Source organism: Rhea pennata, chromosome Z (assembly GCF_028389875.1).
Source record: "Rhea pennata isolate bPtePen1 chromosome Z, bPtePen1.pri, whole genome shotgun sequence".
Classification (NCBI taxonomy): Eukaryota; Metazoa; Chordata; class Aves; order Rheiformes; family Rheidae; genus Rhea; species Rhea pennata.
The window spans coordinates 7,556,903-7,581,450 of NC_084702.1; the positions used below are offsets into that span (position 1 = coordinate 7,556,903).

General features: G+C 34.2%; 1 protein-coding gene across 3 annotated transcripts in view; it reads left to right on the forward strand.

Annotated features, from left to right (window-relative positions):
- RFX3 (regulatory factor X3) overlaps nucleotides 1–17,177 on the forward strand; it is a 121,438-nt gene extending 104,261 nt beyond the window's left edge. For all 3 annotated transcript variants that reach the window (XM_062599436.1, XM_062599438.1, XM_062599437.1), the window contains 10 exons: nucleotides 540–661; nucleotides 1,910–2,022; nucleotides 2,807–2,922; nucleotides 3,470–3,624; nucleotides 7,704–7,801; nucleotides 8,828–8,977; nucleotides 12,166–12,374; nucleotides 13,286–13,439; nucleotides 15,817–15,859; nucleotides 16,756–17,177. In XM_062599436.1, the coding sequence (XP_062455420.1) occupies nucleotides 540–661; nucleotides 1,910–2,022; nucleotides 2,807–2,922; nucleotides 3,470–3,624; nucleotides 7,704–7,801; nucleotides 8,828–8,977; nucleotides 12,166–12,374; nucleotides 13,286–13,439; nucleotides 15,817–15,859; nucleotides 16,756–16,994 (1,399 nt within the window). In that variant the 3' untranslated portion in view covers nucleotides 16,995–17,177. The remainder of the gene's footprint in view (nucleotides 1–539; nucleotides 662–1,909; nucleotides 2,023–2,806; nucleotides 2,923–3,469; nucleotides 3,625–7,703; nucleotides 7,802–8,827; nucleotides 8,978–12,165; nucleotides 12,375–13,285; nucleotides 13,440–15,816; nucleotides 15,860–16,755) is intronic.
- Nucleotides 17,178–24,548: the final 7,371 nt, after the last annotated feature.

Sequence of the window (24,548 nt, forward strand, 5' to 3'; positions counted from 1 at the left end):
CCCTTATAAAAGATTATGAGACTTGACCAATGAAGATACTAGATCTCTCGAGTAGCTTTCTCAAGCCTTCTGAGATTTTGAGCGAAGTTTCTTAAATTTCAGAATTCTTTCAATTTCCTTGTCTTCAAATAGCAGCGGTGGTGTTCTTAAGGTTATGAACACTTAGTTTTCAATTACATAATTCCTGAGAAGACAGATGGTTTGGAAATGGAAAAATGTACTTCCTTTTGGTGTAAATCAGCTATTTGTAGGGATATGCTGTTCCCAAGCTAAATTACACAAGAAGCTGATAGTGGTGCTCTATTATCACCTTATGAGTTCTGTAATGCATTATTAATGTTCTAGCTTTCCTTAGTCATTCTGTTTATTCTCTTTTGTGCCAAACAAATAAACAATTTATAAATTCTTCTGTTATTTTTCCCCTATATGACGTGGGAAAACTTTATTTTGGAATTGAGAAATCCGACGTAACGTGAATTGTAATATGTCATTTATGTAGAAGTGAACAGAAAGGTAATTTGTATTTGATATTTTTCTAGGTATAAGCCTATGCAGAAAGTAGATGGAGTTGCAGATGGCTTCACAGGAAGTGGTCAACAGACAGGCACATCTGTTGAACAAACTGTAATTGCCCAAAGTCAACATCATCAACAGTTTTTAGGTATGATAGTCTGTTTTATACACCTGTTAAAATAAACAAAAATCCATTATCACCATGAATATCAAGTCACACAAGTACAATAATTATTTCTAAAGTCATTGAGCCTTTTAAAAAATTTTTACTAATAATAGAACAAAAAGATAATTAAACTTCAATTTCCGTGCTGTGAGCCTTATGCAGTATTTAATGTTACCATATAAGAACAAAAATGGAAATACTGTATTTACATGGTATATGTAGTACTATATAAATTGTAATGAAAGTGCCATGCAAAGTTCTACTAATTTCTAATGGGTTCCCTCCATGTGCATTACAGCATTTTTATATTTTTAAAATAAAAATAAAATGCCGAGTTTTTTTTGCATTGCAGTTGCAGACTGTAGTTTGTTTTGAATGTTTTAGAAATGGAAAGAGCCAAATAATTAAAACTAGAGCTCCAAGGTTCGTGTTTGGAAATGCCCATGTTTTGCATTCATAGATCTAGTTAAGCATATAAATTTCTCAGTAGCGGAAACAAATAGTAGTAATTAGCAATTTGTTTATGTAAAAAGGCTGATTGGCTGTGTTATTGTAGTAATAAGCCTATTGCAATAGGCTTATTTTTGAGTTTGTATTTTGAGATTTTCAAGATCCTTTGGCCTAACTCAGTTATTATTGAAATCACTGGGAACAGATGATACGGTTAAAATGTCTTGAATCTTCCTTTGCATTTGCTCACCTCCCTTCCAGCTAATGATGCATTTTTCCTCCAAATCAGCCTGTCTCTTGAAAACATTTGTGACAATTCAAAAAGCACACATTGGCTTCAGTGAAAGTCTAGTAAAATTCAAGTAAAAATACATTGTTGAGTCTGGTAAACTCTAGCATATGTGACTACATAGAAATTCTTTAGTTGAGCAAAACAAAAACTATTAAATTTTGTTAATATTTTGTATATCGACATAAATATTTTGCTTCATCCTGTACTATTCTGAAAATGTTTATGTTAGCTTTTTCTATATAGATGCAGTATGTATATGACATCTTTTTAATGTTACCTGTCAAGAATAATTTAACATTTGCTTTTACTTGAAAAGTGCTGGCTGGTTTGTTTATAATTTTAAAATATAACATGTATAAGACTTTTCCCTTTGAACATTATGACCTTCTGGAATTCATTTCTTTGTATTGCCCTTAAATGTTTTCTGAATTAAACTGCACATGGCACCATTCCAAATTGCTTTTTCCATTATGTTGTCATGGAAACAGATGCATCTCGAGTACTTCCAGAGTTTGGAGAAGTTGAAATATCTTCTTTGCCAGATGGTACTACCTTTGAGGACATCAAATCCCTGCAGAGTCTTTATCGAGAGCACTGTGAGGTATTTCCTACAAGCCATTTATTTTTGAAAATTCATTATATCTAGTGAAGGTCAGTACAACAGAGTAATACAAAACATACTGCAGGCATGTTAGTTGTGTGTATCCTTCCCCAAAGATACTTTGCTTATTTCATTTGAATGACATTAGCAAGAAGATTTTTGCTAAAAAATGGCTCCCTTTACAGGACAAGAAAATAGTATGTAACACATCTGAGAGTGAAATGTGGTTATATATACATTTTCAGAACATTAGAGAAAACAGATTACAGATCATATATGCAGATTTTGGGTTGTTAGTAGGAAATGAAGATCAGATTAAATTATCATTTCTTTGTTTACATTAAAGACAGAACTTTCTTTGTTCTTCTGTTAAATAGATTAAGATGTTTAAGTCACATTTCATATTAAATAACATTTCTTTTAAAGTATTTTTAAAGGTATTTCTTTCAAATTTGTATTGTATCAAAATATGTTTTCTTTATGTTTGCAGTAATGGTTAAATGTTTTGTTTAGGTGAAATCATTTGATAATTCTATGTCTTGTTCATTTCTGAGGTCTTCTATGCATTTGCACTTGGCCTTCTTTGAGTCTGTGTGCACACTATAGTTCTAGATAATTCGTTGAAAGCAAGGCTATTAAAATGATTCTTATTCACTTCAGAAATGTAGCTTGTCTTTGTTCCACTAAGTGATGAAGAAAAAAAAAAACTCTATAGCTGTAGTTCAATTTGGACTTGAGGGTGATTGGATAGAAATCTATCTGTGCTTGATTTTTATTTTTTCAGGCAATATTGGATGTGGTAGTAAATCTTCAATTCAGCCTGATAGAAAAATTGTGGCAAACTTTCTGGCGCTATTCTCCCTCTACTCCAGCTGATGGCACTACAATTACTGAACCAAGGTCAGTAAATATTTATCTTCATTTATTGCTTATCATAGAATGGTAAGATTGGAAGGACCTCTGGAGATCAGCTAGTCTAGCCCTCAGCATAGCCCATACAGGAATTGAACCCGCAACCTTGGCATTAGAAGCACCATGCTCCAACCAACTGAGCTAAACCTGCCCCCACAGTAACAGTATAAGAGATGTCAAATAAAAGGGCCGATATAGGCTGGGTGTCTAACTACAGTCTTGATATATTTTTTTTTTCTTCTCCCTTTGTTTGGACTGAAGTCAAGATACCTTTTCACAGTATTCTTCTCAGTTCTTTTAAGCCAAAAGGATTGTTTTTGTCATATCTTTACATAATTTATATGCTGTAGAAGAACTATGGAGGCTTTTTTCATAATACAGTTTCATGTGACCAAGGTGTAAAGAAATTCTGTTGAATGTAATTAAGAAACTTAGAACTTTTTTATTAAATAATAATCTTCAATCCCCATTTTTCTTTTTTATCTGAATATAAATATATTTTCATTTATTTATTTGCTTCATTTATTCACACCAGCAATCTGAGTGAAATAGAAAGTCGACTTCCGAAAGCAAAGCTGATTACTCTGTGCAAAAATGAGTCTATTCTGAAGTGGATGTGTAACTGTGACCACGTCATGTACCAGGCTTTGGTGGAGATTCTCATTCCTGATGTCCTTAGACCTATTCCTAGTAAGTTGAACACAGAAGATAGTTTGTAAGTTTATGTGAATTTGTATGTGGTGTTGGTGGTGCTCTTGAGCCTTACAGGAAAGTTTTAGGAATGATTTTGGAGGATATGGAAATGTTATTTATCATGTCTCCTTATTTCTTTCTATACGGTAGGAAGTTGTACTGAGAGCTGACATATGCCTTGTATTTTAAGAAAAAAAAGTAGGATTTTATTGTACAAGGAAGACCTTCAGCAGTTTTCAGGATATGTTTTCTTATGAAGGGTGCTTCTATCTCTGCATGTTACATGTTTTTATTATTTTTGAGATAAAACTATGCTCCTTTTATGCTGGTTCTAGGATACCTGATAAACATACTAGGGATCTGATCCAAGGTGCACAGATGCTAGTCAGTCTTTCCACTAACAGCAGTGATTTTTATTTTAAACTTTATATAGTAATCTCTGGTCAGTCAGAAAAAGTTTGTATATGTGCTTTGTGATTTAATTTTCTGGACAAATAGTCTTCTGTTCCTTATTTGTAGCTGCTGAAATCAAATTTTAATGCCTATTAAACCAATGTAGAATTAATTCAAACGTTTTTAGACCAATTTATTATTCTAATCTACTGTTCCTTTTAACATATGTATTGCAAGAAAGAGTCAGCAACTGGCTATAGTATTATGGCCATTCAGCCATTCTCAGGAGTACAACTTTCTTTTCAATGTTGATTTTATTAGAGTCCTGTATTGGTCAAGCCATTCTTATGGCTGTTTTTTGTAGGAAATGAGTTTACATACGGGAAGTTGAACTTCTTTATAAAGCACTTACTGTGACACATATATTGTGCTAAGTGTCCTAAAAGAGACCGTCAATTAGCAATCCAGTATATTCTTTGCAATGCTTAAGTATTATATCCTTTCCATGAAACAAACAATAATCACATTATAAAATTGAATTAATATTTTTAAAAGATAGGACCTCCTGTAGCCTTGTTATTTTTCCACAGTGTGAACACACCTTCTGCTGTACACACTCCAGCTGTCACGTGAAGTTTAAAGAGTATTTGCAGGCACTGCCTAGTAGAAAAGTTTTACTGATCTTCCCTTTTCAGTGAAACAAAATTATACTGCATATGTACAGTAGATTATATATGATATAAATAAATATTGGAACTGGAAGTATGAAAAATTCCAATGTCAGACATTTACAAAGCAGTTTTACCTTTCTTTTGGAGGAAAAGAGTAAGATCTTAGTAGAGATACACATAATTTATCTTTTTATCTGTGTAGCAAAATAAAGGAAAAATATTTTCTCAAATACTTGTAATAATTGACAACCTGTATGCAATAATTTGGCATTACATTTATCTTTCATTGTTTACTTTTCTATCTAATGAAAATACAAATAGATTGAATATTAGTTTTAGATGAATGTAGTCTATCTCAAACAAATAAAAATAACAAACTCCACAAATTTAATTACAACATTTAATATGTTGAATTTCAATTCTGTCTTCCAACTACACACTATATTTTCTGATTAAAATGGTGGAGCAGACATTAAATTAAATTATATTTAATATTTATATGTTTATTAAATGTTTTTATTGGTAAAATGATTTTTCAGCAAACTTGCTTTCCCCTTGTGTTCACTTGCTTCTTTTGCTCAGCCTAGTAATCTCAGAAGAAATTTTTATATAGTAATTTGTTAGCCTGTGGCATCTTCCTGCCTTTATTTTGTAAGATTCATTGAACAGTGCTAATGCAAGGTTTTAAAAGAGTGCCATGTCATATAATATTAGTGTCTACCTACATTGTGTCCTTTTCATTCTATTTCTTTCTTGCTAGAATTGACAAAATATTTAGTAATAGTGTCACAAATTACTAGTTATATTTGAATAATTAATATATACTGTATTTGACATTCCTCTTCTTGGGGATAATTATCAGATTTCCTGATGAAAACATCTTCTGATCCAGGGACAAATTCTTCCCAACAGACTTCTTCCTCTATTTTGTGAACATGCTGATGGTTTTTGCTTCGAGGTCCTTCTGTTGAGCTTTCTTTGGAAGATAGCTATTGTGCTTGCTTCTTTTTATCTTTAGGCCCACCTACTAACCTGCTTTTTCTATCCAGCTTGCTTTCTTGCCAGCCAGCTTTCTGTACTATCTTGTAATGATATTACAAACAAATTTTCTCCCTTTCCTGTCAAATATTTAGAATACTCTCATTATTTTAGCTCCTACTTTTGAATTAGCATATCTCCACCCATTACAAGAAATCAAAAGGAAGGTGTAAGGTGGTGTTTGATCGTTGACTATGCCAAGAGTAGAGTTGGGTGAAGTAGACAAATTCATTATCTTCTCTGGGAAAACGTCGGTTCAGTTTTATATAGTTTAAATAGTTTTATTTTTAACCATTAAGTTAAATGTTTCAGCTGGAATGTTCATCATCCGCAGAATGAATGAAAAATTGCTGTGTATTGGTTTCCTTAAAAAAAAATTACCTTAAAAATATTAAATGCTGTCCATTTAAGTTGGGAATAAAGTGGATTATTATTCAATAATAACTTAGGAACAGACCAAATATATGGAAATAGATCTTTTTCCTTTAGAATGGCTTTTTTATCCCTTTACAAGTGACAGAACAGATAGCAACAAACTTGCCTAAGAATTTCTATCGTAGCCAGAGAACACTGAACGTATGTCCACATTGTATTACCCCATTCCAGGCAAACAATTTCAAGTACCGGAAAGACTGTAAAACATGTTTTTTTTATATAAAATTTACATGTCAGAGTGTTTTCAGCTAAGAACTCAAGCTTTTGGGTACTTATTCAAATAAAACTTTTTATTAGTAACTGCTATTTCATCATCATTTAGTTTGTGTCTAGTCATATTTTAGAGACTATCGGAATTAACTCAGGCACCAACTCATCATGTGATTCTTTCAAAAAGTTCACTTTTTTATTGTTATGATATGCAGATAAACTTGCAGAATGTTGGGAGGAAATACTTACTTAGGCTTTTGATAATGGCTAGATGCATACCTAGGGATGGAATATGAGAAAAATTCTGTATTTAATAGAATTCCACAGAAATTCATAGTCATTCTATACAACATTGATCCCTGTTTAGCTAGAAATAAGGAAACTTGTTTTTTCTAACTTAGAATTCTTTCTTTTATTCCTCATTCTTCCTAGTTAAATGCCTTTCCTAATCAAGGTGTCACTGAGCTGCTTTATTTTTAAGATTTATTTCTAAAGCAGATTAGCATTATAGTGATGGAAATAGTTTTATAATATATAATTGGATGAAGAAGAATATTGAGTGAATTAGAGGGGGGAAAATTAATATTTTTCTTAAATGATTAAATATCATTCATATATTATTTACATTATTCCTTACACTTGTATTTTCTTGTTCTACAGGTAAAAAAAATAATGTGAGTTAATAAATAGTTAATTAGTAAATGCACAAAAATAGTTTACAATAGTTTACAGTTCTGTATCTGCTGTGAAAGAAAAAAAAATCAAAAGAAATTTCACAGTAGACTGATTATTACCACTTTCTCTCAGTGAAACACATTCTTATATTTTGCAGAAGCACTACACATTGGATTTTGTTCCTTAAAACTGGAATAAGCAGCATCATGGCAATGCTTTGGGCTACTTTGGGCTTACGTGAGAAACTTACAGTATTGCAATAATTGCAACTTTTTTCAGAGTATTTTTTTTTTAAAGAAGTATTGATATGAAATGGAAGGCTGAAAATCATGATGGAAATTTTCAGCAGAGGAGAAACAACTATTGCAGTTGTACTCTTCTACAGAAATACCCAAAACATTAGTTACTGCTGATTATATAGGTCTTGAAAGAGAATTAGGAGGTCAATTCTGCTTCTTAAATGAAAAATAAAATCATTATTGCATAATCTATGGCTGAATTGAGTATTTTGAACCAAGACTGGATAAGGCGTCTAATCAGTAAACATAGAAAATCTGAATATATAATGTTAAGTACTGAAAATGCTGAGTACTGAAGTACTCAGGACAGGTGCTTTCCTTTCTTTTCATTCCATTTTTGTTCTTTAATTTACAGGTGCCTTGACCCAAGCCATTCGCAATTTTGCAAAAAGCCTTGAAGGCTGGCTTTCAAATGCCATGAACAATATTCCACAGAGGATGATACAAACCAAGGTAAATAACCATAGGCACTAGTACAAGCTGGGGGCTGACCTTCTGGAGAGCAGCTCTGCAGAGAAAGACCTGGGAGTGCTGGTGGATGATGAGTTGACCACGAGCCAGCAATGTGCCCTTGTGGCCAAGAAGGCTAATGGTCTCCTGGGGTGCATTAGGAAGACTGTTGCCAGCAGGTCGAGGGAGGTGATCTTGCCCCTCTACTCAGCCCTGGGACTCATCTCGAGTCCTGTGTCCAGTTCTGGGCTCCCCAGGACAAGAGAGACATGGAGCTGCTGGAGGGAGTCCAGCGTAGGGCTGCAAAGATGATGAGAGGGCTGGAGCACCTGCCCTATGAGGAATGGCTGTGGGAGCAGGGCCTGTTTAGCCTGGGGAAGAGAAGACTGAGGGGGGATCTTATCAATGTGTGTGAGTATCTGAAGGGAGGGTGTCAAGGGGACGGGGACAAACTCTTTTCGGTTGTCCCATGTGACAGGACAAGAGGCAGTGGGCAAAATTGAAGCACAGGAAGCTCCACCTGAACATGAGGGGGAATTTCATTCCTCTCAGAGTGACGGAGCACTGGAACAGGTTGCCCAGAGAGGCTGTGGAGTCTTCTTCTCCGGAGATCTTCAAGTCCCGCCTGGATGCAACCCTGTCTACCATGCTCTAGGTGACCCTGCTGAGCAGGGGGGTTGGACTAGATGATCTCTGGAGGTCCCTTCCAACCTTACCGATTCTATGATTCTATGAAAACTTCGAAGTATTCCTTTTGCAATAGCATCCAGACTAGACATTATGATCCAGCAGTAGCATTTTAAACTTCTATGCTAAATGTCTAGGGTAAACTCAAGCATAAATAGCAGCATAGGAAATAACCTACTTCTGACAAAGAAAAAAAAACGGAAAACATATTTGGATCTATAATATAGATATAATTCATATATGAGGGATTATGCATACAGAATATTAAAATGAGGCTAAAGAATCAACAGATTCTACAGATAAAAGAGTAAAATATTTAAAAAGAAATGGATTTCTTCATAGGTTGCCGCTGTAAGTGCCTTTGCTCAGACTCTGCGAAGATACACATCTCTTAATCACCTGGCTCAGGCAGCTCGTGCTGTACTTCAAAACACTTCTCAGATCAACCAGATGCTCAATGATCTCAACCGTGTTGATTTTGCCAATGTCCAGGTAAAATACAGCTTTAAATAATAACCTTTTTTTAAAAAAGTGTTATTTCCTCCATGACTTTGAACTTTATTGTTAGGTTTCATTATTCTATCAAGAAAGAGAAAGAGAATGTTTTGGTGTTTTATGTACTTACTGACTCAGTCCCAGCTTGTCAGCTTACACTTTAGGAAAGCATGAGCTCAGAGCTCCATTTGCTGTCTTCAAGTGCAGCATTCTTCCAACTATTATGGAAATGTAGAGCACATATGTTCTTAGAATAGATAGCATAAATGATGTCTTAGTAATACCATGAATATCTTATGATAAGATCTCAAGTAATAGTATAGCTTCTGAATGTCTCTGAATGCAATTAACTTGCAACATTATTTTTAGTAGAGATTGTTTCATTAAGTTTATTTCAAAGACAATGCAATTCATATACTTTCTCTAAGTGTCTATATTTAAATTTCCAACATCTGCTGGGGAACAGATTAGATTGGAACTGATTTCTAGGTTAGCTATAGAATATAAGATTATATTTTCATTAGGCTTAAAAAAAAAGGTTTTCTATGTCTTTCTTCTCCTTTGAAGATTTCTTTTCCTTTGCTCAGAAAATTGAAATGTTCCAGATCAATGGATATATTTGTCTGTTTTCTTGTGAACAAACTTTTTAACCTATTTATTAGGTGATGAAGGATACAGAGGAGGCAGAGTTAGTGAATGCCTTCTTTGCTTGAGTCTTTATTGCTAAGGGCAGCCCTCAAGAATCCCAGAGCCGGGAGATGAGAGAGCAAGTGGAGAAAAGAAGGCTTTCCTTTAGTCAAGGAGGATCAAGGTAGAGATCATTTAGGTGAACTTGACAAATCCATGGGCCCTGATGGGATGCACTCACGAGTGCTGAGGAAGCTGGTGCTTATTGCTAGGCCACTGTCCATCATCTTTGAAAGGTCCTGGAGAACTGGAGAGGTGCCTGAGGCATGGAAGAAAGCCAATGTCACTCCAGTCTTCAAGAAGGACAAGAAGGAAGAAACAGGCAACTATAGGCCAGTCAGCCTCTCCTCCATCCCTGGAAAGGTGATGGAACAGCTCCTTCTGGATGTCATCTCCAGACACAAGGAGGAAAAGAAGATGATCAAGAGTAGTCAGCATGGACTCAGCAAGGGGAAATCCTGCTTAACCAATCTGATAGCCTTCTATGATGGAAAGATTGGCTGGGTAGATGAGGGGAGAGCAGTGGACGTTGTGTACCGTGACTTCTGCAAGGCTTTTGACACTGTCTCCCATAACATCCTCCTAGGCAAGCTCAGGAAGTGTGGGTTAGACGAGTGGACAGTGAGGTGCATTAAGAACTGGCTGAAAGGCAGAGCTCAGGGGGTTGTCATCAGTGGTGCAGAGTCTAGTTGGAGGCCTGTGGCCAGTGGAGTTCCCTAGGGCTAGGGCTCAGTACTGGGTCCCATCCTGCTCAACTTCTTCATCAATGACCTGGATGAGGGAACAGAGAGCCTCCTCAGCAAGTTTGCTGATGCTACCAAGCTGGGAGGAGTGGCTGATACACCAGAGGGCTGTGCTGCCATTCAGAGAGATCTGGGCAGGCTGGAGAGCTGGGCAGAGAGGAACGTCCTGAAGTTCAACAAGGGCAAGTGCAGAGTCCTGCGCCTAGGGAGAAATGTAGCAGTACAGGCTGCCGGCTGATTTGCTGGAAGACAACTCTGCAGAGAAAAACTTGAGAGTGCTGGTGGATGACAAGTTGACCATGAGCCAGCAATGTGCCCCTGTGGCCAAGAAGGCTAATGGTCTCCTGGGGTGCATTAGGAAGACTGTTGCCAGCAGGTCGAGGGAGGTGATCCTGCCCCTCTACTCAGCCCTGGGGAGGCCTCATCTCGAGTACCGTGTCCAGTTCTGGGCTCCCCAGTACAAGAGAGACATGCAGCTACTAGAGAGAGTCCAGTGTAGGGCTACGAAGATGATGAGAGGGTGGGAGAATCTGCCCTATGAGGAACGGCTGTGGGAGCGGGGCCTGTTTAGCCTGGAGAAGAGAAGACTGAGGGGGGATCTTATCAATGTGCGTGAGTATCTGAAGGGAGGGTGTCAAGGGGACGGGGACAAACTCTTTTCGGTTGTCCCATGTGACAGGACAAGAGGCAACAGGCACAAACTGGCATTCTTCCTGAACATGAGGGGGAATTTCTTTCCTGTCAGAGTGATGGAGCACTGGAAGAGGTTGCCCAGAGAGGTTGAGGAATCTCCTTCTCTGGAGATACTCAAAACCTTCCTCGATGTGATCCTGTGCAATGTGATCTAGAGGCCGTAGAGGTTGGACTAGATGATCTCTAGAGGTCCCTTCCAACCTCAACCATTCTGTGATTCTGTCATTTCACCTGAACAGAAATTTGGTTTACTAGCAACAGTTTTACTCTTTTTGCTTTTCACATAGGATTTTGAATAAATAACATTTAACATGGATAGTTATGTAACAATCTGTTAACTAGCAAAAGTTGAGTACTTGGCCAAGATAAAGTATATTGATTATTATAATACATAAAAATAGATACAGAGTCTGTGAATGTTCAGGTGCTAGCATGGCAAGTGATAGCTAGATGATAGATAGCTAGAGTTTAAGAACATGATCTGCAGCAGGTCTGCATTTACTTTCTCTAAATTTCAGGAGTGGCCAGTTAGCTTTATTTAAACTTGGTAACACTGACTAAATTGCTCATTAATTTGTTATTCTCCATGTGTGGACAATTATGGCAATTGTGACATAATGATAATTATGTTTGATGCTACACATTAACCAATGTGTAACCTATTACTGCTTATTGACAGGAAACAGAACAACTCTTGTTTACATAGAAAGCTTTCTTTTGTAAGTTAGATGATAAAATACAGAATAGAGGTTGTCTTTGCACTTAACTTTTTAAGACCAAAATGAACATTGCTTTTGAAGTCTTGCTTGCTCCTTCTTCTATTACACTATTACTCCTGTTTGATTGTCCTTTCTGGTTACTGTGCCTTTAGTCTCAGGAAAATCTGAAAATTCATTAATATTTGAGGAGAAAAATTATGAATGAGGAAAGTTAAAAGATTTTTTTATGTAAGGGAATACAGAAAACTACAACATAGGTCATTGTCACAATCTTTAAGAATGAATTACATTCTATGCTTTGGTTTACATGTTGTTAACTGAAGAATTCCATGATTTGTAATAGGAGCAGGCTTCCTGGGTGTGCCAGTGTGATGACAATATGGTTCAGAGACTAGAAACAGATTTCAAGATGACTCTTCAGCAGCAGAGCACTCTGGAGCAGTGGGCTGCCTGGCTTGATAATGTAATGATGCAAGCTTTGAAACCATATGAAGGAAGACCTAGCTTTCCTAAAGCAGCACGGCAGTTTCTGTTAAAATGGTCTTTCTACAGGTACTAATCAATAGATTTCTAAAATGTTTTGACTATTCTGTTATTCACAGAACTGTTTACTGTAGTAAAGCTGACAAATTTAATATCAGATAGTGGCTACTTAAGGAGTTAAAAGCTATGTTTTTCAAAAAAACTCAGGGCTAGTTACAGCTCAAAAGGAAATTAAATGATCTTTGTATATTATTTTAAGGTCATGTGTAAATGTAATGAGGGTAGAATTTTGTCCAGGGTTAAAAACATGTCTTTGGCTTGAATAACTATTTGATTGTTAAGCTACTATTTTAATATTATTTATTAAAACACTGTGGTACCTACTAAGTAAAGAAGACAAAAGTCTTTTTAACATGAAAAAGTAAGATAAGCATGCCGTGGTAGCTGCTTACTGAAACAGTTACTCTTTCAAAATGGTCAGTTATATCAACTACTTACTGAGGCTATCATATGTTTCCATCTGCAATTTGTGTTTTCAGTATAACACAAACCTATTTTTTGTAATTTTAAATTTGAAGGTTTAAAAATCTACTTTGTACTGAGTATGTGGGCACAATATGTGCTATATTTTTCAGCATTATTTTATTTAAAATCACATAATAAATTTATTCCAGAAGCTTAGATTTTACACATGCCTATGTATTTGTAGTTGTGGTGTATTAAAAAAGAAAAAAATCAAAAAACCTTCAACCTCTCTGTTTTTGAAAATCTGATTATTAGTTATGTAATGTGGTCTCCGATAATACCACCAAAAATTCCTTGCCCTGTACATTTTTTTTCTGAAGACATCGTAAATCATATTTTTGGGAGTAACATTGCTTTTAAGAATATCCATTTTGACGTGAATTTTCTATACAGACAAGTGATTAAATGGCTGCTACTTAATTCAAAAATATGTGTATTTTTCTGTTCCTTAATAGCTCAATGGTGATTCGAGATTTAACCTTGCGCAGTGCTGCTAGCTTTGGCTCTTTTCATCTGATCCGCTTGCTTTATGATGAATACATGTTTTACTTAGTAGAACATCGTGTTGCTCAGGCAACAGGAGAGACACCTATTGCAGTTATGGGAGAGGTAAGATAATATGTAAGAAGCTAAATTAATAGGTTTAGTAATGAATTTGTGTATGTATCTTTTTGATTTTTTTTTCCACATTTATGTAGAGCCGTAGGGTCTTTTGTAATAGAACAATTGCATATTGGGTCACAAGTACATCATTTCCAAGCTTGTTTCACTGGTTGATTCTCCGAGTATGGAAATCACATGAATTCTAACAAGCAATTTTCTGCAAATGACCTCACTCCTTTAGGAATCTTCATATAGATTCACATGCCTAAGTTGAGGGCAGTCTGAAAAGTGTTGATCAACATATTACAAAGAAACATCCTACTTTTTTTTAGTTCTTTAGAACTAAATATTTTTTGTGAAAATAATAACGCAGTAAGTTGCTTACTGGCATCTATTTGCATGAATTTGCACACACTTAAAATTCCAGCACAAATATTTACAAAAATGAGCAGAGCAGCACCACTGACTTCAGAAAGGTGGCTCACATGCAAAGTTTGACCTGTATGGTACTGCTTATTTGCATGTAATAAAGCTAGTGCAGATGTACTTAGATGATTACAACATAGCGGATTTTGGTACATACATTTCAAAGATTATTGGTTTAAAAAAAAAAGAACAAAAGTCTTAGTTCAGAAGCAACAGGCTTTATACTTGTCTGTAGCATGTGGAATGTGAGGTTTACCTTAGGCCTCTTAACTCCTAACTTTCTTATACTGAGCAAGTTGCTTAACCATGTACACTATATGAGGGATTATCATCAAAGAACTTTAGAGTTTTGAAAAATTTGTATCTTTGAAAATATGCTAGATAGTTAATGGGACAAGTGTGTAACACTTCAAAACTTGGGAATCATTGCATCATGTTTTATGTTACTGATAAGTTGTAAGACACTTTGCAACTTGACTTCAGATCAGATGTAATTCTTCCCTCACTATATACTAAATACTGTCATTAAATATTACAAATAGATGTACTTTTGAAAGAAATTGGAAATGTTTCAGCTTTATTTATCACATGATTTCAAATCATATGGCATGACATTTTTTAGAAAAACTAATTATGACATTTCTGCTTAGTGACCCAGTGATACTATGCTTGGTTAAACTCTGCTATTATTTTGACAGTGAAGTACTACAGAAGTGGAGAGTTACTACATTCTTGTCTTCTTAAAAGACATGGTCTCTGTTAAACATAGATTTTTGGTGCAGTGAAGGGCCTTCTAAAAAGATTCTGTAAACTGAAGATGGATATATTTTTAGAAAGTAAGTAACCCAACACTTTTAGAGGTGAGAAGGACAGGTTAGAAGTGGTAATACACATTATATACATGCCTTTGTATGTTTCCCTGCATTAAGTGATGGTGTTATAGCTGAGAAAAGTATTCTTAGTTTTCTCCCATCCTCTTCTCCCTGCTTGGGACACAGGTATTGGCAAAAGTGCTAGAAGTGCTGCAGTTAACTGGATCAGATTTATACAATGAAAAATGACCTAATGTTTAAAACTGGTTATTCTTCTCTTGGGTCAGTTTTTTCATATGTTTGTTATATGAGGTTCTATGAATACACAAAGCCAAAATAGCACAAGAACAGGTGTAAGAAAGACTTGAAATGATGTGAGTGCTGCTACTTACGCTAGTTTAGTGTTCCTTTAATTACCATCTTACCAAACATCTGAAAAAAACTGATACTGTCAGAGATGGTGAGAAATGTACTTACTTAAATAATGTATTCCTTTTATTTGAGATTAATTGATCAAACTTTGCTTTCCTGATCCTTATTTAAGAGAAGGTTGGAAGATACAGGGAAGGAAAGGGAGGAAGGTTATATTTCTGCTTTGTGAGTAACTTTTTTGAATATTTGTTTTTGTGTAAGTACATGTGTTACCAGATTGTAACCTTTTTTCAGCAGTGCGTTTCATCTACTGTACAGATGGATGTGCAGAACTGTAGTTGCCTTTAGTGATACACCTTCATTTTTGTTCCAGCTCTATGGAAGTCTTCTCAGGATAATTTTAAAAATAGCTTCTGGCTAAAATACTGGCAGTTCAAAATGGACACAAGTCATACTTTGTGGGTTTATACAACACAGGAAAACCTCATTTAAAAAACAAAGAAGTAATCCTTAAAGAAAAATTGTATTGTTAGGTTTATACTTTAGTATTTTAATTTTTGAGGGTTTATTTTAGTTTTAATTGCCTTAATAAGAACAAGAGTAAGATGGAATGGAAAATGAACTAGCTGAGTATGGATGTGGCTGCAGTGAAGATCATGTACTTCTCTGCTAGCCTCAAGCCACTGGAGCACAGAGATCTGCCCCTTCATAGATACTCTGCATTCACACTTGCATAAGATTGTTCAAACACTTTTTATTGGTTTTTTTTGCAGTTTGGTGATTTAAATGCTGTGTCCCCTGGAAATATGGATAAAGGTAAGCACTGTAATCTCTCCAGTGTATGATTCTGTATGGAACTAATATACCTCTGAGCAAAATAAGTCCTGTTTTGAAATACAGTAAAGCAGTATTTAAAGCTACATCATGGTATAAAATGTATGTATATCTTGTTTGGATAGATTAATATATTATATGGGTACGATATGCTATATATCATATGCAGTATATAATAATGACTAGAAAACTGTAGATAAAGTTTCTAGTAAGAGTATCCTTTAAAGGTATTTATCATTTACACAAGAATATTCATTTTTTTACCCAGAATTCAGTTGTACATTCTGGTAAGAGAATGGAGAGGAACAGCTATAGAACGATGAGTGTGCTCATTTAACTATAGTAAATGACAGTTCTGGTAAGTGAAGATGGCAGAAATAGGTACAAGTACTTACCAAACAACTTGTCAGTGAAGAGTGCAGAAAGAAGTTCATTATGACCTCTTTGCAAACTGTAGCCATATTTTATTCTGCTTTCTTATAGCAGTGTAGTTGTGTGATTTGGGGCCAAATAACCTCAATTTTGCTTTCTAAAAATAAGAGAACAGTTCTTCTTTACTGAGTCTTGGAAATGAGAGGCATTTTGCAAGTATGAACATAGTGTTGTTTGTTAGAGATTATATTTGAGATTGCAATTCCTTTTCCAATATGCTGTTGTCAGTGATGTGTAACTACTGTGATCAAAGCTGACTGAGTTTGTTAAACTATTTGTAGGAATCATTGACTTTTTCTACTGAAGTTTAAAATTTTCACTTTAAGCTTTATCAAATTGCTAGACTTCCCTGTATTTTTGTATTTCATATATTATTTGCAAAGTAAAGGCCCTTGTATTAGATTTTTTTGCCTTTGTGCTAGTTTCATGGTGATTTGTTTGTGCAGATGAGGGCAGTGAAGTTGAAAGCGAAATAGATGAAGAGCTGGATGAAAATGGAGAGCCACAAGCCAAGAGGGAGAAAACAGAGCTAAACCAGGCATTTCAGGTGGACTGCATGCAGCCAGTACTTGAGAGTGGAGTACAGCAGAACCTCCTGAACCCACTTCATAATGAGCACATTGTCACAAGTGCTCAGACTATCAGACAATGCAGTGCTACTGGAAATACCTATACTGCAGTCTAATATGAAAGCTTCCCTCCCCTTTTCTGCCCCCCTCCCTTGCCTCAGATTACCTTAGCCCTTTGGGCTTAATATGAGAAGAGGAAAAAGAGTAAGTCTGAAGGTCGACTGTTGTCAAATTTTCGCTGTGCTGAACTTTATTTTATTGGAGTTGTGAAATAGAATAGGTGTATGTATTTTGGCAGATATGTTAAAATTTTTTTTGTAAACAAAATCATTTTATCTTGGCCATTCAATATGAAGAGCTTTCTTAGTTTCAAGTGTCAAGGAGGATTTTTGCAATGCTTAATGTTGATGGTTTTTGTCCTCTTATTATAATTTAATTTTTTCATATTTTTTAAAAAACATTTTAGTGTTAATTATTAGTTATGATGATTTCATATACATAGGTTTTTAACTAGATGCACTTCTGTGATATATCAAAAAATGTTTTCCTTGATTTACACTGGAGGCATACTTATTTGACAGCAGATGTATCAAATCTGTTATAAAAGGTGCTTTTCATTGGACAGAACTAAAAGACACTATTTTGATAAAATTGTGAGTGGTAAGGGGGAATTTCTATAATAATGCTGGAGGATTGGGAAGATCTACTGTTTTCTTTCTGTGAGAAAGAAGTGAATTTAATTGGCAGAATTGTAACAGAATGTGGTAATGCATACATAACGAACGTAGCTAATTATCTGATCATCATGTAAACAATGCAAGCTTTCTTTAAAATCAACAGTTCCAAATACTATTTGCATACCAGTTCCTCTGTTTTGAAGACTACTGATTCTGTACTTGGGACCACTGAACACATGCTTCTGGCTGTTGAGTGGTAATATAGTTGTTAGAAACTGAAGCTGAAAAAGAAGTGACTTGATTATTAACTTTTAAGTGTACGTGCTACTTACGCTGAACTGGACATAAAGGAAAACATTCTCTTTGGATGAGTTTCTTCTATTCCAGGTCTTTTCCTACTAGTGGTTCAGTCTGCTGCTCTTATAAAAGATGATTTATAGAATGCAAGGAATGTAGCAACCTGCATCATTTTCCTCTCAAAAATATTTCCTTGTTCTTAAAGTGGATTTAAATTTTTACAAAAATTAGATAAGGCAGTGTAACTGGCACACCTCACTTATATTTATTCCCAATTGTGTAGAATTTGAATAGGTGGCTAGATGGACCATTGCCATTTAAGAATGTACATCAGGGATCATTGTACCTCGGCTATTACATGGTGCCTTAAAGAGAACTGAAGCTAAGACTTAGTACTTTTTGTTATTTTAACTCTTAAATTAATTCAACAAGGTGTGCCTGTCATTCTCAAATTCCCTAAGAAGTAAGGACAGGTTACATAATCTCCAAAAGAAAATGATTTTTTTATTATCAAATGATTTTAATATCCCTCCCAGAATGACAGTAAACCTATTTTTTCTTTTTTTCTAGCTGGATTTCACTTTATTACAGATAAAATTTTCTTGGGAATTTGGAAGGAAAAACTAGCTTTAATAGCAACTTCAAATGTCAAAATAGATTGACCCTAGTCCCAAGCATGATTATATATTTTCTAAACCCTTGTTTAGTTTTAATTTTAAAAAAGTAAAAAGAAATAAATGAGCAGGTACATAATGCAGCGCATGTTTTCAATTTGTATATGTTGTGGGGTATCAGCCAGATAATACATTTTAATGGTTAAATCTCATAATGACTGTTTGTATAGTCTGTGTTAATTGACATTAAACAACTCAGATTTTTCTTATTGAACATTTCATTATGCTTAAAGCAGAAACAAGCATTTGCTAAACAAAAATAGTGGACATAAATAAGCAAAAAAGCCAAAAAGGGAAGGAGAGCACAAAAAAAATCAACTTTATAGAAAAAAATGTATAAAAAATAGGGATTCTTTTATTTTGGTTCATCTATTGTGTCTGTGAAATAATCTTTAAAGGTCATATATACCAAATGGATGAAGAGCATGTGAAATGAACAGCATATTTTTAGCAAACAAGTTCATTGCTAGAGTTACATATGCTCCAAATACAGCTACAGATAAACTAAAATGTCCTAAGATTATTGATGAACAAGATTAATTTTAAATTACTTTGCAAAATTTGGAGGCCAACCCATCTTGCTCATTCTACATAGGCATAATTCTGACTAATGTCAGTGGATGGTTTTTGCCTCAACAAAAAGTGAAAGTGAGGCTTATATTTATTATTTCTAAACTCATATATGCACTGACTCTCATAATAGATTTTGATCTCACATATATCACTCAATGTGTCCTGATTTTTGCTTAGAAATCAGTACATCTGCATCCTTCACCAAAAATCCTAAAACTAAGCTGTGATAAGTATTTACTCCCCTTCATTGTGCATTATAAGATGTTTACAAGTAAAATAAAATGAAATAATTGAACATATTTCATTTTCAACTTTTTTTTATGCTGTAGTATTGGCTTCAATTTTTGTTTGACAAACCTTAAATGTTTTATTATTGTCTTTTATTGGTTTAACATTGAATTTGTTGTTGCTGAGAGAAGAGTATGATTGTAGTATGTAAAACTAGACTGCTAGAAGAGGTGGGACCTGAATAGCTTTCATTATTCAGCTCCCCACTCCCACCCAGTTGTTCACTGTTCACAAAGTGCAAAACAAAACAAAACAAAATGAATACAAAGATGGAATGTATATTATGGCTTCTAAAAGCAGAATTATCAAAAGAAATTGGAACTATCCCAGGTTCAGAAAACTGAACAGGGTTTGTATTCCTATGCTTATCAATTGATTATTATTTAAAATTTTTAAACACTATTTTCTCATACTTTTTAGGCAGATTTTTTTAGAAAAGTTACTGTAAGCTGCTTTGTGTACTTACAGGTTTGAGGGGATTTCTGTTTTGTTTTTACATTTACCGGAATTTTAATCAAACACATTAGGCAAAACATTTTGCACACTCTTGCTATTGTTAATAGTCTGGTATTAGTAATGCTTAAACTACAGAGATACAAATACCTCAGTCCAGATTCTATAATGTGTAGCATGTGGTTTCATTGCCACACCAGCTCCAAAATCTACTCTTAGGGCTCTGGAGGATGGCTAAAATGTATCCACAGGGTAGGCATTAGGATGGCTCATGTGATCTTGACATGGAATCCAAAATAATTATTTTAGAGGCATTTCCCTATTAGCACAAATAGCACAGTGAACAATGTGGGGGAATGGGTATTGTTGAACTACCTTTTCAAAACACAAGGCCCAATTTTCAAAAGTTTTATATTAAAAATTGTACATTTTAATCTTTCTCTTTGCAAATCAGTTTTAAAACTTTTCTTTTGTTTCAGTTAATCATTATTTCTGTGTTTTAATCCTGTACTGCAGCATGCTATAAGCACCTTCTTTTAAATAAGTTCCATAAAAATTTGGAAGATAGATTTTAATTACCTAAAAATGGTGATTTAAAGCATTACTGCCTTTAGTTCAAAAATAAGTGAATAGATCATGTTCTAGTGTACTGTCAATCAGGAATGTATAAGTCTATATACAAATCTAATTTAAAACGAGGTATTTTTAAATATCTAAAAGACTGCTTATGTTCATCTTGTTCTCCATAGGAGACCTGATCTGATATCCTTGTTGTTTTCACTAAGTGACATCTGCACTGTTCAGAAAATCTTTTCTATTAGAGATGCACTGCAGTCCAATTTAATTCAAAGTGGATTTATAAAATTAAAGCAACCACTTATAGCCATAAAAACTTGGTGAAAAAAATTAAGTGTATTAATAATATAAGTAATTTTTGGTACTTATATATGACAGTAATTTCAGAGTACAAACATTATTTTGAGACTGCAGTATGAATTTCTGAAAATTGGGCCCTTGTTTACAACAGGATATCCTCTATATGGTTTAAAACAAATCAATGAATGGAATTCTAGTATCTCTGCTAATTTGTTTGGTAATTTAAGACAACAAACAAAAAACTGGAATAGAAGCATAAACACACAGTGCTTAGTTCTAGTATTAGAAAATTAATTTAATGTAATGCCTTGCATTAACCCTTTGAGCATTGTAAGTAACATAATGGGAACAAAGCTTTTTAGCTTTAATTATTTGATTGAACATTAGTACTTTGAAATACCCGATAGTGTTGTAGAGAATTTCTTTAATTTCTAAATTTAATACTTGCATACTATACAGGAATGATTTTGTTATAGCAAGCTCGATAGATTTAGGCAAAATATTCACTGCCATTGATGTGTACTGTCTAATGTAAACAGTACCAGCGCCTTTGTTTTTGTAATTGCATAAATATATAAGGAAAATCAAATGTGTGTTTCTGCAGACATTAAGTTGTCTACTTTAAGATGCCTTTAGAAGATGAAGGTTTAGAAAATATATTATATTTAGACTATTTTGAAAATCTCCTTAGATAGCTTAGTATTGGAATATGCAGTACTATAAATGAGAATCTTTAGTAATAAAAAAGGCTTAATGAACAAGAATAAATTTTACATAATATTTGGTACATTTGCATATAATTTTTCTGCAGTCTTTTTGATAAACACATCCAAAATGTACACAATTATATTAATTTTAACAGTCACTGCAATAATAACTAACAAAAATGTGAAGGTATTTTATTCAGCTTCATCTACAGGGGTGCAGTTTGGATGGCCCTTATTGAATGTCAGAGTTTTAAAAGCAGCCTAGAAATTGTACCAGCCTTTTGCCATGTTAGAAAGCTCCTTTGTTCTTAAATAGTGCTCACAAGAACAAAGGAATAAGACTAGAAGCAAGTAGAGATTATTTGAAAATACAGATAGAAATGCCATCTTACTAAGTGAGAGTACTGTACATTTTCTACTGGTTTCTTGCAGTATCAATCAGTCAGCAAACACTTAATTGCAGCTGTATTACTTAAGTCTAGCTGAGGACAAAAAGAGTCTAATTTTAAGTTGTGTAGTGAAATTATGTCAGTAGTATAGTGCAAGTAAGTTGTAAACATTTTTAGTCAGTTAACAATGCAAATTCATGCATAAATAAATGCAATACTCAAAGGGTTTTAATTTAACAACTTTTTTTATTCTTAATTTACTGTAAATGCTTCTGAGTTTGCATGCCTTGATCATTGCTGCTAGTGATTTTATGTGCCAGTAGACCTGAGTTTAATTTACCAATTTAACTTAAGAAATAGTAAAAGCCACTTACAAAGTGACTGCCTAGTGTTTGTTTGAAGTAAAATATGCCTTAGTTTGAAAATGATCATTTAAACTCTCTTGTTTAATTCTGATTTTTTTTCCTTTTCCTTTTGAAAAAAAATAAATCAACATGTTGGGATTGGAAGCCCTGAGTAGTTAATAAATATTTGGTAAGAATTGTTCTTGTAGATTGATCATTAAGGGCAAAATTCACTGTAGAAAAGGCGTCCCAGAAAAAGACTACATATATCAAATGAGCCTCACTTAAATCTGAATCAGGATAACGTTTTGAGTTTATTCTTAAGCATGTTCTTGATTGAGGGTATGAACATTGTAACGACTTTCAGTGCTGGATGAATTTTACTCTGAAATGATATATGTCTTTGTTAGAGGAATTTTGACTTTGGAGGAACAACTATACATTGATTGGTAATTACCCAGAACTCAGTTCAATACTTTTTGACTCACTGACATCAGTAAGAGGTTTTTATGTGAAGAATTTTAAAAGTTTGCCCAAGTAAAGTTTCCTTCAATACAATATTAAAGTGATTGCCTTGTATTTAAATATTAATTATACATCTTAAAGTACCCAGTAAAACAATTTAAAATAGGCCAGAAAAATACCATTTTGTACCAAAGCAAGTTGCCCATCTCCATGCATCTTCACCAACAATTTGGATTTACAGTTGATAACCAATGAGGCTGTTAAAAGAAAAACTTTCAGTGCCTTTCAAAAACTTGGAAAATTGTGCCTGAGACGGTAAACTTTAATTAGGTTAATTCTAGAGCTACCAATCAGTAATTTTATCATCGCTCAGGGCTTTCTTACCTTCTAGGAAACTTCCTTGTTGCATTTATTTTATACTGTATTTTGTTTAAGTGCCATCTTTTAAATTTCACTTAGTAAGTGGCAGATTACATTATTCAGTCCCGCAGCACAGAAACATAATAACACTAGGAAATATTCAAACTTTTATTTTCCTGTTGACTGAATATATTATGTAAATGAGGTAAGCAACTTTTTGTAGATTGTATGTGTGAGATAATGTAATGTTCTTTTCCAGTTTTTGGACTACAGTTGAATATACTTTTTAATTATTTAAAGAAGACATCTTTACACAATAACGTGATGGTTTTTTTGTATAATGTATTTGATTTTGTAAATACGTATTTCCTGATGTGATTTTTGTGAGAAATGCTAAATCTTTTAGTATATCATGTCCTCTCAAAATTGACAGGAGCTAAATAATAGTTTGTGGGCAATTTGTAATGTGTACTGTATAATAACTGGGGAACTTTTATAATTATAAAAATATATATTAACTTTTAGTGTGTTGTTTAAAAAAATGACTGGAACATACTAAAGACAGTAGGATTTTTCTGAATATTTCAGACTTGAACTCAGGCTAGCTTTCTTGTGTTTTTCAAAACAAAATTGTGTCCTGTCTTTTAAAATCAATAAATCTGTTTTCTTGTTACAAAGATAATTGAATTGCTTCAGTTTTTATATAGCCAGATATTTTGGATTGTGATACTATTGATTTTGAAAAAAAAAAAGTTTCAATTTCTGCCTTTTAAATAATACTGCAAGTATTTTTATCAGGCACAGAAATAAGCAACTAACAGTGAGTGTGTCTCAGATTGCAAAAGAAACTATTATTTTGAGGTGTCAGCCCAGTTAAGTAGCCATCTACATTCCCAATAGATATAGATTGTAGTATACTTACTAATTTTTGTATCAGCAATAATTTCCTATTCTAGATTCATCTAGTTAACAGCTGTCAGTGAAGGGCATGTAGACATTGGCCTCCAGGGATTATTTCTGTGAATTCATTCCACCAAAGCATCCTTCTGCAGGTTTGGCATAAGCATTAAGCCTACTTCTGCAAGTTTTGCTAGAAGTATTCTGCAGTAAGCTAATGCATCAGATGTTTTCACAACTGCACACACACACGTGCCCACACCTGCAAAGAAACAATCCATAAAGGGACGTTCCCTACCCCAACTAACAGTATCTGGCTGTATTATTCAGTACTTTTCCAGTGACAGTGTCACCAGGAAAAGCCTGCAGTATTCAATCTCTGTTGTTGTTAGTATTAATTAAAGTAGATTAATTAGTTAGATAATGGAAGTTTAGTTCAAAGTACAATACTGATCCTGAAGCATGAAACACAGCAAAAATGCACTAGGAAATCATGAATACTAGGTACTATATGACACTAGAATAAGAAGGGTTACAAATGAAGCTGGTTCTATTATTTCTACAAGGTGATTTTCTGATTAATAATATCAAATAAGATACATATCAAATGATTTTTAGTGTATTTAATTTGCCTTATCTACGACTTTCACTACTATTACGTAAAACGTGA